Below are 18,744 nucleotides of genomic sequence, written 5' to 3' on the forward strand. Positions count from 1 at the left end.
ACCACTCAGATCTGTCTGTGTTGTGGTATCAGCGTGTATTCCTACATGAGGTTTTGTCCAATGCCTCTCAGAAGCTCTGAAGGACTATCAGTTTTGAAGCTGAAGTTGTTTTTTTTTTACAGTCAGACTTGACCATATCCCTTCTGCAATGAAACTGTAGGTTGCATCAGGAGGCTGGTGAGAGTGCTCCACAATATCTTTCCCATTGTTTTGTTCCTGAGGAGTTCTTTGCTCAAGGCAGACTCTCTTGCAGTGGCATATCCATCTCTTAGTCTGCTAACAACTCTAGTAGGGAGTATTTCCCTTTCTGCACATGGAATTGGGGAAACAGTAGCACAGAAAGAACTGTGATGAAGCAATGTACTTGCTAAAGCTAGGCTTGGACCAGGAGTAACTGCGGCTCCAGTGTACTGTGTCATGGTTCAGCCCCATCCTGTGACTAAGCACCACGCAGCCACTTGCTCACTCCGCAGTGGGCTGGGAAAGAGAATCAGTAGAGAAAAAGTGAGAAAACTCATGAGTTGAGATAAAGACAGTTTAATACCTAAAGCAAAAGCTGTGCACACAAGCAAAGAGTCTAGGACGACCGTTGTGAAATGTCTGTAAAATGTACATTAATGTCTAGAAATGTCCATTGATATAATTCAGTCCATGATTTTGAGCTCCATCTGTTATGGTGGCCACTCAGGACAGGAGAGGTGGTGTGTTGTGTGGTGTTATTTGACACCAAGGCCAGCTAAGGTCAGATCACTGCTGCACTTGCACTAGTTCCTGTAAGGCTTATCCTCCATTAGTTCCAGTGATTCCTGCTATGGCAATTCTTTTAACAGGCAACTCAAATCATGGGTTGCAGTAATTTAAAGGTATTTCTATTATAGTCTCCACTCCTGGTCCCTGTGGGCCAGGTTATAGGGTTTAACATTACAATGAACTCCTCCTCTTGCTCCTAGCCTGGCTAGCAGCAAGGGCTTCCTGCTATAGTAATTCCTATAACATGCAACTCATATTGTGGGTTTAACTTTACTCCTGTTTTATCTACCTCTTCCCCGCCACTCTGAGCAATGCAGAGGGATGGGAAGTGGAGGTTATGGTCAGTTCATCATACATTGTCTCTACTGGTCTTTCCCTCTCAGGGGGAGGACTACTCACACTCCTTCACTGCTCCAGCAGCTCCTGTGGGGTCCATCCCACAGGAAACAGTCCGCCATGAACGTCTCCAACATGAGTCCTTCCCACAGGCTGCAGTTTTTCCCAAACTGCTCCAGTGTGTGTCTCTTTCATGGGATGCAGTCCTTCGAACATCCACCTGCTCCAGTGCAGGCTTGCCATGAGGTCACAGCCTCCTTCAAACACTTGCCTGCTCTGGTGTTGGGTCCTCCATGGACTGCAGGTGGATCTCTGCTCCACCATGGATTGCCATGGGCTGCAGGGCAACAGGTGGCCTCACCATGGTCTTCACCACAAGCTGCAGCGGAATCTCTGTTCTGGTGCCTGAAGCACCTCCTCCTCCTCCTTCTTCACTGACCTTGATGTCTGCAGAGTTGTTTTGACTCGAGTTCACATTGGAGTTCCAGCCTGCCCAGTACAGAAGCACAGAAACCGCAACGATGCCCTGGTCATCTGCCAGCCCAGGTGCATGGCTGTTGCTCTTATTAAAATGTTCCCAGGCACAGCAGTGTGAGATGATAAGCAGTATAGCAAGCAGCAAAAGCAAAAAAGCAGCCACTAACGAGCACAAGACTTCTAATTTACAGGCAGGCAAGCAAGCCCCATGGAAAGTACAGAAGTCTGCTGATTAACAGCTACAAATTTGATCTAGCATATTCCAATCAAATCTGTCATTATCTCGAACCTTTTGGGCCCCACGTTAGACATCAAAAATGAATGTTATGCTTTAACTTCAGCTGACAACACAGCCACTCACTCACTTTCCCCTGGTGGGATGAGGGAGAGAATCAGAAGAAAAAAAGTGAGAAAACTTGCGGGTTGAGATAAAGGCAGTGTAACAATGTAAATCAAAAGCCACGCAAGCAAGCAAAGCAAAACAAGTGATTCATTCACCACTTCCCATGGGCAGGCAGGTGTTCAGCCACCTCCAGGACAGCAGGGCTCCATCATGGGGAATGGTTACTTGGGAAGACAAATACCATAACTCAGAAAGTCTCCCTTCCTTCTTCTTCCCCTAAAATATATAGTGAGCATGATGCCATATGCTATGGAATATCCCTTTGGTCAGTCTGGGTCAGCTGTCTTGGCTGTGCCCCCTCCCATATTCTTGTACGCCTGCAGCCTTCTCACTGAAAAGTCTTTGACTTAATATAAACATTGCTTGGCAACAACGAGAACATAAGTGTTTTATCAACATCCTGCTCACACTAAATCCAAAACACAGTACTACAGCATCTACTAGGAAGAAAATTAACTCTGTCCCAGATGAAACCAGAACAACTGTCAGTATGTATACATCATCTACCAAAGTAAAGAGGTGAAATAAAACTCAAATGTCTATTAAATGTCAACTTAAGTTTGTTGCACACACTTGAAGGATGCTTCAGGTACTCACACAGTGTAACAAACCTAGATCAATATGAGACTAAACTTCACAGTTTAGTCCAATCTCCTTTGTGTGCTGCCGTAGTTAACTTCAGTACCCTCCTCTGCCCCCTTCAGCCTCTCACAAGACCTAGCTAGGAAAAGTTTGGTCCACGTATCCTGGCTTCCCAGTACTGCTACTTTGAGGTTATCTAATGGGTGTGTCACCTGCTCCTGTTTTCCCAGTTTAGGTCATATTCCTCAGTGTTGCTTGTTTTGTTCCCTAAAAATTAGGAGTTTGAAAATCTGAACTATTATTTCACTTTAATGTGCTTTGTGGAATCATACAATGACTGATATTGGAAGGCATCTCTGGCAATCACTTTGTCTAACCCCCTTACTCAAAGTGGGGTCAGCTAGACCAGGTTGTCCAGGATCATGTCCAGCTGGATTCTGAGTACCTTCAAGAATAGGGACTCCATAACCTCTGGGCAACCTGTGCCAGTGCTCAGTACTTGCACAGTAGAAAAGTATTTTCTTATATTTAGATGGAATTCTTTATGTTTCAGTTAGTGCCAGCTGCCTCTTGTCCTGTCACTGGACACTGCTGAGAGGAGTCTGACTGTTTTCTTTACTTCTCCCCACTTCCATCAGGTATTTATATATATCGATAAGATCCCCCTGAGCCTTTGCTTCTCCAGGCTGAGCAGTACCAGCTCTCTTAGCCACTCCTTATATGTCAAATACTCCTATCCCTCAAATATCTTTATGGCCCTTAACTGGACTCACTCCACTGTGCCCATGTCCATTTATACATGGAAGCCCAGAACTGGACACAGCACTCACCAGAATCTCATTAGGGCTGAGCAAAGGTTTGCCTCTCCTAACCTGCTCTGCCTAATGCAGTCAAGGATGCTGTTGAACTTCTTTGCCATGAGGGCACGTTATTGGGTCACAGTCAGCTTGCTCTCCAGGACCCTCAGGTCCTTTCCTACGAAGGTGCTTTCTGGCTGTCCAGCCCCCAGCCTGTACTGATGCCTGGGGCTATTCTTGCCTAGGTGCAGGATTTTGCATTCCTCTTTGTCAGATTTCATGAAGTTCCAATTTATCCATTTCTCAAGTCTGTTGAGGTCCCTCCAAATGGCAGCACAACCCTCTGATGATGCCACTCCTCCCAGTTTTGTATTGTCTGCAAACTTGGTGAGGGTACACTCTGTCCCATCATCCAGGTCAGTAATGAAGATGTGAAACAGTTTTGGACCCATCATTGACCCTGGGACAGTAGCAATTGGCCTCCAGCTGCATTTTGTGCCCAACCATTTGAGCCTAAGAAGTTCAGCCACTTTTCAGTACATCCCGCTGTATGTTTATCTAGCCTGTACTTCATGAGAACATTATGGGAGACAGTGCCAAAAGCCTTACTGAATTTGAGATAAACATCCAGTACTCTCCTTTCACCCACTGAGCCAGTCATCTCATCATACAGGACTATCAGACTGGTCAGGCATGATTTCCTCTTCATAAATCTATGCAGCACGAAGTCCAGCTGGAGACCAGTCACCAGTAGAGTACCCCAGGAGCCACTCTTGAATAAAACACTGTTTAACTTCATTATGTACCAGGATGATGGGACAGATTGTACCCTCAGCAAGTTGTCAGAGGATACAAAACTGGGAGCAGTGGTTGAGACACCGCATAGGTGTACCACCATTCAGAGGGACCTCAACAAGGTGGAAAAATTGACATCCAAGAACCTCATGAAGTTCAGCAAAGTGCAATGCACCTGGGGAGGAATAATCCCCTGCTCTATCATGCTCCCAGGAATTGAGGTGAAGCTGGCCAGCCTGTAGTTACCCTGATTCTCCTACTAGCCCTCTTTGAAGATAGGAGCAACATTTGCTTTCTTCCAGTCCTCAGGAACCTTCTGCCATCACCACAACACTTCAGAGATAATCAAGAACAAGCCCGCAGTGACATTCTCCAGCTCACTCAGCACTCATGGGTGCATCCTATCAGGTCCTATAGACTTGTTTACGTCCAGTTTGTTTAAATATTCTCTAACCTGCTCCTCCACCATGGGAAGTCTTCATTGCTCAATATTTTCCCATAGGTCTCAGAGGCATGGGATTGCTGAAGTCCAGTCTTACTAGTAAGACCAAGGGAATGAAGTCTTAAAGTATCTCAGCCTTTTCCCTGTCATCTATCACCAGGTCCCTAGCCCATTTGACTGTGGGCCCATATTTGCCCTAGTCTTCCTTTTGATGTGAATGGACCTGTAGAAGCCTTTTTTGTTGCCTTTTACATCCCTCCCAGGTGGGTTTTGGCTTTCCTAACCTTCACACTCAGACCATGTCTCTATGTTTCTCCAAGTCACCTGTCCCAGTTTCCATCTCTGGTATGCTTCCTTTTTATGTTTATTGTGTTTTTTCAGAAGCTCTTTTTCTACACGTGCAGGTTCCTTTTACCTTTGCTTGATTTCATCCTCATGGGGATGAACCATTCCTAAGTTTGGAGGACCCAGATGTCCTGAACTCCTCTCCTCTCCAGGGTCATACCTTGTGGCTTTCCTCTAAGCAGGTCCCTGAACTTCCTGCTCTCCTGAAGCTCAGGGTTGTGATTCTGGTTTTTGCCTTTTTGCCTCTTTTCAGGATCCTTAATTCCACCATCTCATGGCAACTGCCATCACCCTGACCTTCACATCTCCATCCAGTTCTTCCATGTTTGTAAGTGTGAGGTCCAGCAGTCAACCTCTCATCGTTGCCTCTTTTCATTAGGAATTTATCATCAATGCACTCCCCAAACTTGGATTGCTTGTACCCTGCTGTGCTGTTCCTTCAGGAGATATTCCCCTGTAAAGACCAGAGTCTGCAAATGTGAGGCTTCTTCCAGTTGTCCACAGAAAACCTCATCTACTACTTCTTCCTGATCAGGGGATCTGTTGCAGCCAGCCACCACGGTATTAGTCACAGTGGTCTGCCCTTAAGTCATGATGCACAAGCTCTCCACTGACTCTCATCTGTCCAAGGGCAGAGCTCCATGTGTCCCCCCTGCTTCCTCACTGAAAGGGTGATTCCCTGCCATGCCATCCCAGCCTGCTCTTCCTGAGGGGCCTGCATCCATCCATGGCAGCTCTCCAGCCCTGTGAGCTGCCCCACTGTGTCTCTCTGATCCCAGTGAGACTGCACACAGACCTTTAATTCCTCCTGTTTGCTCCCTGTCCAGGATGCAATAGTGTACAGGCACTGCAGAGAGGCACCCAGCCACGCTGGTTTCCCAGAGAAAATATGAGAGCTTCTCTTATCATGCTGTTCTTCAGGTACTCACTTGTTTACATGCATATGCATGAGGTGGGCACCTCTGAGCCCTGTCGGGTTGACTGTGAGCTCTCTCCTATTCCCCCTGTATGTTCTGTTTACTAGTAAGCAAAAGTTCTCTATTTTTAATTTTTTTAATTCACTATGTGATACCTGATCAAGTAGGAAAATATGACAGGATAAAATGTTCAGGTTTGCCCTACAGAAAACATTTTATTTCTTCCAGGTGATCAGGGCTGCTCCTGATACCATCCTCTTCCCCCTTCATGTTCAGATAACACAACAGTCCTTCACTGATGAAATAATATATAGTACCAAGATGGTGAATCTCAGGAAAATACAGGAGGAAATGTTATTCAAATCAGAGCAGCAGACACTTCTATTTGAGAACATTATCAATATCCTTTTGGAGGAGCACATTTCTCAGGCTGTGTAGACATGAGTATATTTGCAGTGTGTGTAAATAAAAATATCTTCCATTTTATGAAAAATGATTCTTCTTGTGAAAAAACAAGGATTAGAGTACACAACACAACTGGATGTTCAAAAGAAGTATTGAAAGAAATGGCATGAGGTTTGAGCAATGAGAGGCAGTGCAGGCTGGGAAGTTGGGTTTCAATCCTGACTCTCAGCTGAGTGTCCCTTCTCTGTGAAATGGCAAGGGGTTTTTACCAGTGTTAATCAGAAATTAGGAATCACAATATTCGCATGGGGTAGGCAATTATTATCTTTCCTTGTTTTGCAGACATGGAAAAATGAAGTGTGAAGGTCAAGGGACTTGCTCAAAGTTACAAAACCAAACACTGTGGTTCTGGCTGGTGTGCCTGCCATTAACCACAGTGCCATTCTTTCTCATCATTCCTCTGCTTCAAGGAGGGATAGTGCTTGAACTTGTGTTTGTATGGTACACTGATCATCTGTGGCACTGCTTACAGATTAATGCATACCAAGTAGACAGTTATTTTAAAACAAACAAACAAAAACTCCACAACAGCAACAACAACAAAAAAGAGCTACAGAATAAAATAAGGTATTTTCTCTTACCTATAATAAACATGAGTTAGACCCCTTCAGTGAAAACAGTGTAGTACCTTTCAGTCAGTGAGAGGAGCGAGTGTGCAGTAGATAATCCCCTTTGTAAATTCACAGCCTATTTTGTCCCATAGTAATTAATGAATCTAATGCATTCTCAAGTATTAATATTTTCTTTGCAAAATTCAACTCATTAATTTGTTTAAAAGTGTATGAATGTAGACAAACACAGATTTGAGATATTTGTTAACCTAGAGTGCATTATGAATTTCTATTTATTTTTTATTTACCAATAAAGTCATCTAATTTGAATTAAATGCTAATTGTGATTGAGGAAAAAATGCTTTGAGACCTTCAGAGACCTGACTGTCTCTTTCAAAGCAATTTGGGTGAAATTGAATTCTTCATGCCTGAATATACATTAATATTCTTCATCTGTACCTAGTTTCATTTGACATTTTTCTTACTATTTCTAAAAGAGCAAGATGTCTCGTTTATGCTGGAAGATGTGCGTTTATCTACAGACAAGATCGAAACGGATTTTGTTTACCAGCAAAAAAATCCCTGTGGATCTTAGAACAGCCACTAGTGTGGGAAATACTGCTACATATGCAGAAGCACAGCATTACATTAAGGCCTTTCTCCTCAAAGGGGATGGTGAGTTTTGTGGAGAAGGAGTACCGTTATTATCTTCATTTTTACATTTCACTGTTTGTAAATGCCCTGGGTGCCCTAGGGAGACCTGTCATGCTGCCAGCCCATCTCCTTCTCAGTCCTCCTGCAGTTACATTTGAAGCCAAGGCCAATTTTAGCGAAATTTGACACAGTTAGAAGAGCTCAGGAATGTGAAGGGTGGTGGCTAGTCAGAGGGAAAACTTTGTCCTCACTGGGCAAAAGGCAATCGATGGTATCCTAGCTCTGTATCGATTTCAGGAGAGAGCAGAGGGCTGCCCAGTGAGCATGAATGCAGGTGGTGAGCCACCACTTCGCCCACTGCTGTCATTTGAGTACGGGCAAGAACTGGAAGTGCTGGCCAGGGAGAGATGGGATGGGGAAACATGATGGAAATCCCTCTAAAATTAAGCTACCACTTGTGTCACCACTTGTAAGAACTTTTTGTTGAACAACTTGTTTGTAGCTTGATGTTTGCAGTTGAAATTATTCCTTTAAAGTAGTTAGGGAAAGGATTAGGTACCCAACTTGAAGCGTTTGGGCTTAGAATCACATCATTTCCTAGTTTTTATTGCAAATATCTTAATAGGCATCCGAACTCCACATTTGGCTACTCAGAACAAACATCTAAGAAACTGTTTCAGTAGCTATTGTAGTTCAGGGGTAGCAGGTCTGGAAGGAAACCAAAGTGCCTAAATTGAACTCAAGTCCAGATCCATGCTCATTCATCATTGCTCTTTCATCGCCTCCCAGAGGAGACAGCTGAGCCTCATAAACTTGTTCCTCTGTGGGTACAGGTGTGTCCCAGTGTTGCCAGGACTGATCCAGCCCAGACACTTCTTATCTCAGTGTAATGGAAACTAAAAAATGGCCATCCCACTGAGAAATCTCATACCTACCAGGCTAAATTGCATGAGGTACAGGTATGTCAGTGGTCTTCTTAACATGATGTTTGGATGTCTGTGAAAAATAAGTCATTGATTGCCTGAGATTGGAAAGTACAAGTTCATTTTCTTCCTGCACCTAAGGTGATTCAGGCCTACATTTTCTGCTGACTGTAAGACCCATGTTATATCCATCCTGTATATAAAAGTGAACTAGAGAGAGAGGCTTGTCTGATGTCTGGTGGTTACAGCACTCCTTGGAAAAGGAGAACCAGGGTTTCAGCCTCAGCTTCCAGCATGAGTTAACCTCCAGGTTTAATGCTGAGCAGTTAGATCACCCTACCAGGAAATACATCTGCTCATATGGGGCAAAGGGGACCAGGTGTCCTCTGTGCAGTGCGCGTGTTGATCAGCAAGTGTCAGGACATGGTCCCTAATACCTCTGGATAAAAAGATGTTGGTGTCTAGCCTCAGGCATTGGCCCTTATCTTTAGGAAGGAAAACAAATGTTGTTTAAAATATGAAACGTGCCCAAAAATACCTGCCTGGCTTGAGTTGTGAACATGCAAGAGGCATTATTTATTTTCTTCTTCACAAAATGACAATGTGTATGAATCACCACGTGCTTGGAAGTAACGATTTTGAGAATTGCCTTTGTCAGCTGAGCAAACAGTTTAGGTTATTTGACTTGCTTCTGTGCTTTAAGTTATGAAAAAATAGGCACATTAACGTTATTTAATGAACTATGTAATATATGGCGATTACCTGAAAGTGTCATCTTCAGATTTAAAGTCCCTGTATAAATATAGTAAACCTACCAGCCAGTGGAACCCAAGAGTCTTTTTCTAATATTATTATTCATAAAATGAGTATTGGGTGCTTAGTTTGAGTCTATTTTGAATTTCAGGTTGTTTAAGCTGTTGTCTATGACACTTTTGTACAGAAGTAAGAGTGAGTGCTGATGAAGATTTCTGTCCACTGACCTAAGTTTTATTAGCAGAGTATACGCAGTGGAAGAGGATTGAGCTCAAAATTAAAAACTGTTTGAACATACTGGTTTACATGTACCCAAAATGAGTGCAACTGCATAGGAAGGAGGTTGAGCTAAATATGTCCAAGTGTTAAGTGGCCCATGGTCTGAAATTTGTCTTTTATTAACAGCACATTTTAGCTACACATCTAGAGACAAGCGCTTTGTGCAAACTGGGTACAGACTCTGTCCAAACACAAACTTTCTGGGCTGCAATAGCTTATTTACAAGTCTGAAAGTTACATTGCAAAGAACCAGTCCCATGAAACTGTTGTCAGAAAGTCAGAGAAGTAATATCAGCATTGTACTCTCCAGAAGCCAATTTATCATTACCATCAATTGACCTTGACAATGATTTCTTTATTAGTAATAAGGGAATGGAGTACTTGTTTTTATTTTCAATACTTAGTTGCAGTTGTCTTCGTAAATCTTTAATCTGCCATGCAAACTTGCATGCTATGTAGTTTCTGATAACAACAGCATCTTTATTGCTACTTTTTTCTATAATATTAACTGTTCCTTGATCTTTTTTGTCCTTCCCATTTTGAGCACGTTTTGGAGAAACTAAATGTTTTAACTGTGGGGATGGAAACAAAAGGGAGTTAATTCCAGATTTGAACAAGAATTGGCAAGTAAAATTAGAGATTAATTTCCTTCATCCAAGTTGCTGACCATATGAATCAGCTTGTGGAAGTGGCTTGTGCAGACTGTCTTGCCTCATTAGCATGGGTGACTTTGTGCTTTGTGTAGATGAAGGCAGAGGGCAGGGAGAGGAGGGAAGTCTTGTGCAAAGCCAACAGTCATGTATCTGTGAGGGTCTCAGGCAAAGACAAATTAATTCCTCATGTCCCCTCATTAAATGGGTGCAGGGCTACTACTATAATCCTGATAATGTTACTGTTTGTCTTACCCCATTGGGCCTTTCCATTCTTTCTATCACCTGTGAGACTGGGTTGTTCTCCAAAACCAGCTAAGGTTTGGTGATCTTATTTCAAATATTTTCCCACACCAGCTTATTCCCTGGCATTTGGCCACACTACACTAAAAAAAAAAAAAAAAAAAAAATAATAATAATAATAATAATAATAATAATAATAATAATAATAATAATAATCTCCTTCTCTGTCCTTTCCGTCTTCACTCACTTTGTCTGTGCCCTTGCACAGACTCCAGGTCACCCTGCAGTGAGATGCCAAGCTTTCTCCTAACAGATTCAAGGGGCAATAGTCACTGATTCACAAAGCTTGTTTTGAAAAGCAGCATTTCAGATGACTCGTATCTGTTAATTAAAATTTACCTTCAGTATTTTTTCCTCACTATGATCAGTGGTTCTCATTTGTGTCTGGCTTGATTTTCACAAATACCTCCCTTAAACTCAATTGTATTTCAGCTACAAACTATAAAGTTTGCCTCAGTCTCTGAAGGAAGTTCTGACCACCTTGTATACTCATTTATTTTTTCTCTTTTTTTGCCCAACTCATTTACTAAACCTGCTTGGTACAAATATATGCATTTTAGGGATACATAACTCCTAGGAAAATGTGGTATCTGTTATAGTAAGGTTTTGCCTGTCAAGACTGATGGATCCACGTACAAAATACTACTAGATCTTAATCCAGACAAAGGATAAGCTCGCTGCTATTTTGTGTTCTTTTGAGAACTTCAAGGGCAGAAAAAACTATGAAAGTTCAAAGCACAGTTGTTTCATTCTTTCTCTTCCATTTGGAATTGTGTGTGAACCACAAGGTATCTCTGACAGATATACCTCCACTAAATCTGTGGTGTTCACAAGGAATACATGTTAACTCTGGCTTGTGAGGAATGCAGCCATGGTGTTTTGCCCTGAATAAATTAAATATGCCAAAAATTCATCACTCCACTGGGAGGTGAGGGGTTAGTGGTGCCTGTCTCTGGAGTAGCTGTTTTAAGCACAAGTGGTGAATCAAGAGGTTTATCTGCACTGCACAGAAGGTGAAGCCCCTCATCAGCAAATATTTCCTGTCACTTGTGGCCAGCCTGGATAGTCTCTACATTGGGAGCTCCTGTAGGGATTTGTTCAGCTCACCAACATAAGCTACATAGCTTCTATGATATAAGAAAGTTGTGGGGATCTTTATGTGTTAGGTCTGTAACATTGCAGGAGAAGAGTCTGGCCATTCTGATTTATGCTTTGCAAATAGTCTTCTAGCACCAGAAAAGTTAAGGATAATCCCTCCCTTTGACAGACTTAAGAAAACTTGCACATACACATGTAAGTATAGTTCTACATGTTTTTACAGCTCAAGTGAGGTCGCAATAGCTTCAGGCTTCACTGTCTTGCTGAAGATAGGAGTCATCCAAACTTTTTCTCATATTTCTACTACATATCAGTTCCAAGCCATCTGCCACAATCATGGACATCCACTGAGGAAATCCTTCTAACTGTGTCCAATTATTTTCAATGTTTTGAAAAACTTGATATTTTAAGCAAATTAAGTTTAGGCTGAAACTATGTATCTTTTCAAAGACTCACACATACCTACAAGTAAGAGGATGTTTCTTTTATAGCCCTCCAATATTCAAGTTGCCTTCATCTAAATACCTAAATTAAGTGGCTGATCTCCATGTCCTCCCTTTATCAATACGGAGTCAAATAGTGAATCAGAAAATGAGCCTTGTCTCAGAAAACCCTTTCTCTGTCTGTTTTCTATAGAGAGATCTTAGGGAAAAAAAAAGCAAGGTCCTGAATTTATATGATTGTTATGACACCATCCCCATGTAAGAAGCAATGTAAAGAAACACGTTTACACAGTGAAATAAAGTATCTAGTGCGCTCAGTTCATGCTGAACTTTGGCACTGCCAAACACGTCTTGTACTAAAGGACTGGGATGTAAGTGAAGATGCAATATACTCCCAGCATGTCTTTCACAGAAAGCCATGATAAAACAGAATATTTCTTTTCTCCACTATTCTTTCTCCAACATTTTCAGTTGGGCTCACTTACTTTTATTAGTCTTGTTAAGAAAAATGAAGATCCAACACTAAAGCATTTAGGAAACACAGCACTGTCTGCACTGCAGGCCATTAAATCTTTGTAAATCAGCCCTGGAATACCATCCTTTCCAATACATCATTATCTTTTTGCATGGTGGGTTGCTCTAATTGCAAACTGTCTAGATGAGATGCCACCTGTGCATTGTAAAACCACCACAAAGCCTAATTGGATGAGTCTTAGCCATTCTTGGCAGTAGTCAATCTCTTCTACTCCAGTGGCTTCTAAAGGTATTAAAGGAAAGGACAGCTTCCATGTGCATAAAATAAGGTATTGGCTACTTATTTTTATAGTGAGGAGAAATCATTTTGTGGATGGGGGAGGAGCAGGAAATCTCCAGAGGGGAAAAAAAAAAAAAAAAAAAATTTAAAAAAAAAAAAATGAACCCATTAATGACTCAAAAATGCTTTTAATTTCAGCAGCTTTACTGAGTTGCCTGCCAGTAGCCAAACACCACACTAGCACTCAGTTAAATTCTATTTTTGCTTGTATTTAAACTAATTTTTAAATGTCTTTTCAGTTCCTGCCTAGCTAAAGGGAGACAGGGGCAATGCACATACTCTCCTAAACTGGACTCAGCACCATTTCTTACCTTCCTTTCAAATATGTTAATGCAAAGAGAGAACAAGGCACTCTGCATGTTTACTGGCAAGGGTGCCAGTAACCTCCACTGGATTTTTATTCTCATATGAAATGCATACAAGCTGCTGCATAGGTTGTCAGCATGTCTCAAGGACAGCCTTGAGTCTGTCCAAGGTGACTATGCAGCTGGTTCCCAGACTTAGCAGCTCTTTGGAAAGCCATGAGTGGCTATCACTGGATGTGGTCACTGGTCTCAAGGAGTTTGGTAGGACTGTTTGCATGGGAAGATCTGGATCCAAAGTTAGTGACTAATATGGGATTACTCATATGCTATCTGTTGTTTGGTGTATATTCAAGTGTTTTCCAAAATAATGGTGCTCAGCAGCTTTTGGGGTGAACTGTTGGGAGCTTAGATATAATAGACAATTAAAAAACAAAACAAAACAAAACGTTTATTGCTTTTGCAAGTTTCTTCTTTTCCTTTTCCTGCTGTGAAAAAAACAACATAACACATTCAGGTCTTTTAAGTGTCATAAAATGGGCATCGAAGTCACTGACACCAAAAGGAAACCAAAGAAGATGCCTCACATTGTGTGATACTAGTATCATCAAACATTAAAGCCCTTTCAGAATGGGTGGCTTTCAGCTCTCTCATGCACACAAGAGTGGTAGCAGCTAAATACACCAGACTGTTAAGTAGCTTCGCTTAAGAAATACAGCATTATCTATTCAGCAATTTCTGTTAGTTTCCCAGAAAACTTTGACATTGAAAGTTTCTCATCAAATGGAAAGCTTGATTAATCCTTTCATTCATCTCACTTTTTCAAGACACTAACCTAATTACCCGGGCAGGTGTAGAGGAGGGTTTAGTCTCTTTTTTTTCTTTTTTTGAGTTGGAAAACTTCCATGGAAATGGAACAGCCATTTATGCCTTTGAAAATCATCACTATCCATTCCAATTCTTAGATATAGGAAGTTACAGCCAGCATTTAGTGCAAGCATACTATCCTTCATGGAGCTTCTAATAAAATGTATTAACCAATACTGTCATGTTCACTACAGGATATGTGTCTTAATGGCAATAGGAAGTGAAGAGGGGAAGCAACAAATAGTGTTTTATGTATTTAGATAAATCTTTTGTCCTCAGAACTTCCCATGTCATTGCTTTTTCCCTAGGTCTTTTGGTTATTTTTCCTTTTCCTTTTGTTTGGGGCGCTTTTTTCCCCTGATAGATTCTTTCTTCTTTTGTCTCATCTAACTTGGAGAGAGCCCCTTTCACGCAAATCCCAGTGTACATTGCTCCTTCAGGGTGTTACTTGAGTTTTGTCTGAGTAGTTCTGCCCATCATTTTCCGTAGTCTTTAATCCCATGAAAAATCCTTCAGTAGTGGTTCCTACAGCTGCACTCAGTTTCTGAGACTAAAATGCAATCCTCTTCTGGTGTCTCCTTGGGTTATACCCTGAGGTTGGCCCTGGATCCCAGGCGGACTGTTTGAAATGAAACAAAGCCAAGACCACACATGTTTCAGTCTGTCCTTTTCCCTCCTGCACTCATAGAACTGAAGCATCTTCTACTAGTTCAGGATGGCAGGCTGAGTTCCGAAGGCTGAACTTTCCTCTGAAATGTGGGGCTCATTTTAGTGGCTTTGGTTTGAAATTCAGATGGTTCAAGCATCTTTGCATTGAAATATCTCCTGAAATAGATTGCTAAATTCAGACTACATACCACAGGAAGTCATGAGGTACTGCTGCCCTCTCTTGAATTTTCTCTGCAATGAGGAACACCAGTACAGTCACATATCACTGGAGACTGTCTTCTAAATTATAAAATTCTCCAGAGCTGCACCAATGCCTTTGCAGTCGTTGGTTACTTTAGTATTGTAGTATAACTTTATTCCTGCTTCTCTTGAGCCTGGTATTGAGTGGTGGCTTTATTTGTATCCCCTATTTTTCATTTCCACCTTTATAAGTTCTGGGTTTTCTTTTTAAGGTCAAAATATTTAATTTATTTGTAAGTCTGTGATTCTGCAGTAACACTTGTAAGTCATCGTTCACTGCGATGCTGAAATTCCCAATAGGCTCATAGTCATCCCATTTTACTGCTATTCCTATCTTCTGTTATTACACACTAACTATGCTCCTGAATCCCTTTGTCCCTAGGACAGAAAGAATAACTCCCTAGGAACATGTGTTTCATTTGCTTTAAAGAATGAAGTATCAGACAATGGAATTTATATTTATATATATATATATATATATATATATATATATATGTAAACTGACTATGTCAAACTGAAAGAATTCAAGTATCTTTTTGCATCTCTGAAAACACCAACAGGACCTCTCTCAGATACACAAGTCCTGCATGGCTCTGTTCTTTTATTTGCTTTCACCAGTACAGAAATCATTTTACTCAGTTCACTGAAAACAAAGACCTGATCATCAGTGGTTTGCAGCAATACAGAATATCCTGATCGCCCAGTTTTGTTTTTGTCATTGGAAATTATTACACTGCAAAATAGGCTAACTTTTCTTGGAACTGTTTGTTTTTCTGTAGGCTTTATTTCACACTGGAGTTCAAAATGTGTTCCATGCATTACTGTTTCTTACGTTGTTCCTCTGAATTGTTAACAGCCTTATTTGAGTCGGCCTATGAACTTTCCCATCCCCCCAAATCCACACTTATGGTCTGCCAGTCCACAAATCAACTTTCCAGTAAATGTTTAATCTGTTTATGGCAGAACACTCTTTTCATGTAGGTTTCAAAAAAAGTTAGACTTATTAAAGCAGTCAGGCAATCTGTGCATGTGTGTCTGTCTAACTGTTTAGCTATCTGGTATTTGTAACAGGATGTTTAAAAACCTGTTGACCAGCATCCCCCTCTCTCCAGCAGTGCGATAAAAATGGGCAGTTGTATAGATGTCCCAATGCAGCAGGCTTGCCTACAGACAGGAGAAGAAAATCTACAAGCCTTAGTAGACACATGAGAATCCACTCAGGAATGGGAGAGCAGAAATAGTGGAAGTGCAATAAACTCCCCAGTCAACTTGCATGATACAAGGCCCTGAAGAATTTGTTGGCAAACACCAATCCGAGCTTTGCCATTGCTGCAGCTTGTGGATTGCACCATGGCTGGGGACATCAAAAGAGATGTTTGGGAGGAAAGTCTCATCTTTTCACATTCTTTACAGGGTCACTAGTTGATGTTTAGTTAGTTGATGTCGTTAATGTTGATGTTTAAATAACTCAGATGGAATAGGCTCTAAAGGCACACATTTTGCCTTATGAGCTGTGAAAGCAGCTCACCCAGGTGCAGGCACCTGTGTTGCAAACACCCTTATTTACCTGCAGTCCCATGCATCCCACTTCCATGATCTATCTGTAGGGGGACAGGAACTGGACTTTTTTAGAGGGGGGATTTCATCTGTCACTACACCCCACCCCAGCCTGCTGACATCAGCTATTTGGGAGCCCCAGGTTGGTCCACTGCCTCCAGTGCTGACCTTGCAGCCACTGGGGGACAAGGCCTGCTTCAGGTCACAGTGACGGCAGCAGATGTAGCAGCTGTTAGTGCGACCCTGCCAGTGCACTCTGGAGAGCTGTTAGCAGCCATGCAACTCAACCAGTGCTGTCTCAGGGGAAAATGTGTTTGGTGGAGGAAAGCACCTGGCCACCCCTACCAGGACTATCAGCCTACCTGTATGACCTCCTCTTATTTCTTATAAAGTGTAGTTTAAGCTGTTTACTTTTGTAGGAAGACCTACTGTGCACTAGCAAGTCAGTTTCAGAAGCATGTATTTAAGTAATTAGCCTAGCTTCTTGCTAAATTAGATGTACCGATCAAGTGCTTCAGAAGAGATTTTGTAGTATTAACCGGGGCTTGGTCGCAAATGCACACCACAGCCCTTCCTGCTGTTGGGAGCAGGCTGGGCTGAGCTGCCGCTGCATTGTAAGCTCTGCTTCTTTTCATGTTTGCAGGATTTCACGTTCCCACCTCCAGGGACGCCGAGGAGAGCAGCATGGAGCAGGATTGCTCCTCCTGGCCTCAGTAAGCACGAGATGGCCGTCTCGGGTGTCAAACACTGGCAGGGCAAAGCTGACCCTTTCAGTGTGGTGGCTGCCTCCCTGGTGAGCCAACTGTCCGACCAGCAGAAGATGAGTGGGTCACCTCTCAGCCAGTTCAGAGGAGCATATTTACCTCCTGAGCTGCGTCCTTTAAACAAGTCATTAGTCAAGGGTGATGAGTGGAAAGACGTGGAGAACACCCAGGAAAAGCGCAGGTCATTCCTGCATGACTTCTGTAAGAAATACAACAGCAGAAAGAAGCTGCGAACCCACCTCGTGCACCTCGTGTCAAGAATTTACGTGGAGGACAGGCATAAGGTCCTGTACTGCGAAGTACCCAAAGCAGGCTGCTCCAATTGGAAAAGGGTCCTCATGGTTCTCAATGGACTCGCTGCTTCAGCACACAACATTTCCCATGACGATGTGCACTATGGAAAGCATCTAAGGAAACTGGACAGTTATGACCTAAAAGGGATATACACACGCTTGGACACATACACCAAGATTATATTTGTACGTGATCCCATGGAAAGACTGGTATCTGCCTTCAGGGATAAGTTTGAACATCCAAACATCTATTACCATCCAGTATTTGGGAAGGCAATAATTAAGAAGTATAGACCCAATGCAAATGAAGAGGCACTGAAAACAGGATCAGGGGTTAAGTTCAAGGAGTTTATCCAATATTTGTTAGATTCCCATCGCCCAGTAGGAATGGACATTCACTGGGAGCAAGTCAGTAAGCTCTGCTATCCCTGCCTCATCAACTATGATTTTATAGGAAAGTTTGAAACCCTGGAAGAAGATGCTAATTACTTTTTGCGGCTGGTAGGTGCTCCAGCTGAGCTGAAGTTTCCTAAATTCAAAGACAGACATTCCTCTGATAAGAGGACAAGTGCAGAAGTAGTGAGGGAATACTTAAAGGAATTGTCTGAGGAGGAGAGACAGTTGACCTATGACTTCTATTACTTGGATTACTTAATGTTCAATTATACCTCATCAACTGTATAGCACCAGAATAGCTTCAAGCTTCTATTAGATATTTATGATTTTGGAATTCAAAACAACTACTTTGATATTAGCCCTGAAAGGAAACAAAGTTACTGTTAAGTGGAGTTTTCCTGACTTGGAGGATTATTTTATAAGCTAGAGTGACATCAATTGACATTAAATTATAGGAGAATGCACCAAAAAAAAAAAAAAAAAGACCTGTAAACAGCATAAATTGCACTAAAATGCCTGAAAAAGCTGCTTTTACCATTATGGATTATACTGTGGAAGTGGTAGCACAGCCAGCTGTTGCATTAGCTTACCTAATGTTCTTTTAATGGTTTAAGAAAAAAGCATTCAGAGTAGCATGATTCTTTTTTCTGTGTGTCTGCTTTAGAAATTGTTTTCAAAACTATTTTTGAATGTATTTTTTACTTTCTGTCACTTTTTATTAATAAAGAAGCATTGGCTAATTTTCTAAAACATTTGCATTATTCTCAGTTGCAAGGTTTGGTTGTTTGATGATTATCATGAGACTGTAGCTGGTTTTAGACCTAATTGGTTTTTATTGAAGGATGCTTTTGAATACAGATGCATAAAACTATGCTCAAC

The 18,744-nt window shown here is 41.8% G+C and overlaps 1 protein-coding gene across 1 annotated transcript in view; it reads left to right on the plus strand.

Annotated features, from left to right (window-relative positions):
- CHST9 (carbohydrate sulfotransferase 9) overlaps nt 1–18,389 on the plus strand; it is a gene marked incomplete at its 5' end in the record, with an annotated part of 86,661 nt that extends 68,272 nt beyond the window's left edge. Inside the window, one exon of the mRNA XM_080340478.1 lies at nt 17,056–18,389. Within this exon, the coding sequence (XP_080196604.1) occupies nt 17,056–18,153 (1,098 nt within the window). The 3' untranslated portion in view covers nt 18,154–18,389. The remainder of the gene's footprint in view (nt 1–17,055) is intronic.
- Nucleotides 18,390–18,744: the final 355 nt, after the last annotated feature.

The sequence above is a fragment of the Nesoenas mayeri genome (assembly GCF_963082525.1).
Source record: "Nesoenas mayeri genome assembly, chromosome: 2".
NCBI classification, from domain to species: Eukaryota; Metazoa; Chordata; class Aves; order Columbiformes; family Columbidae; genus Nesoenas; species Nesoenas mayeri.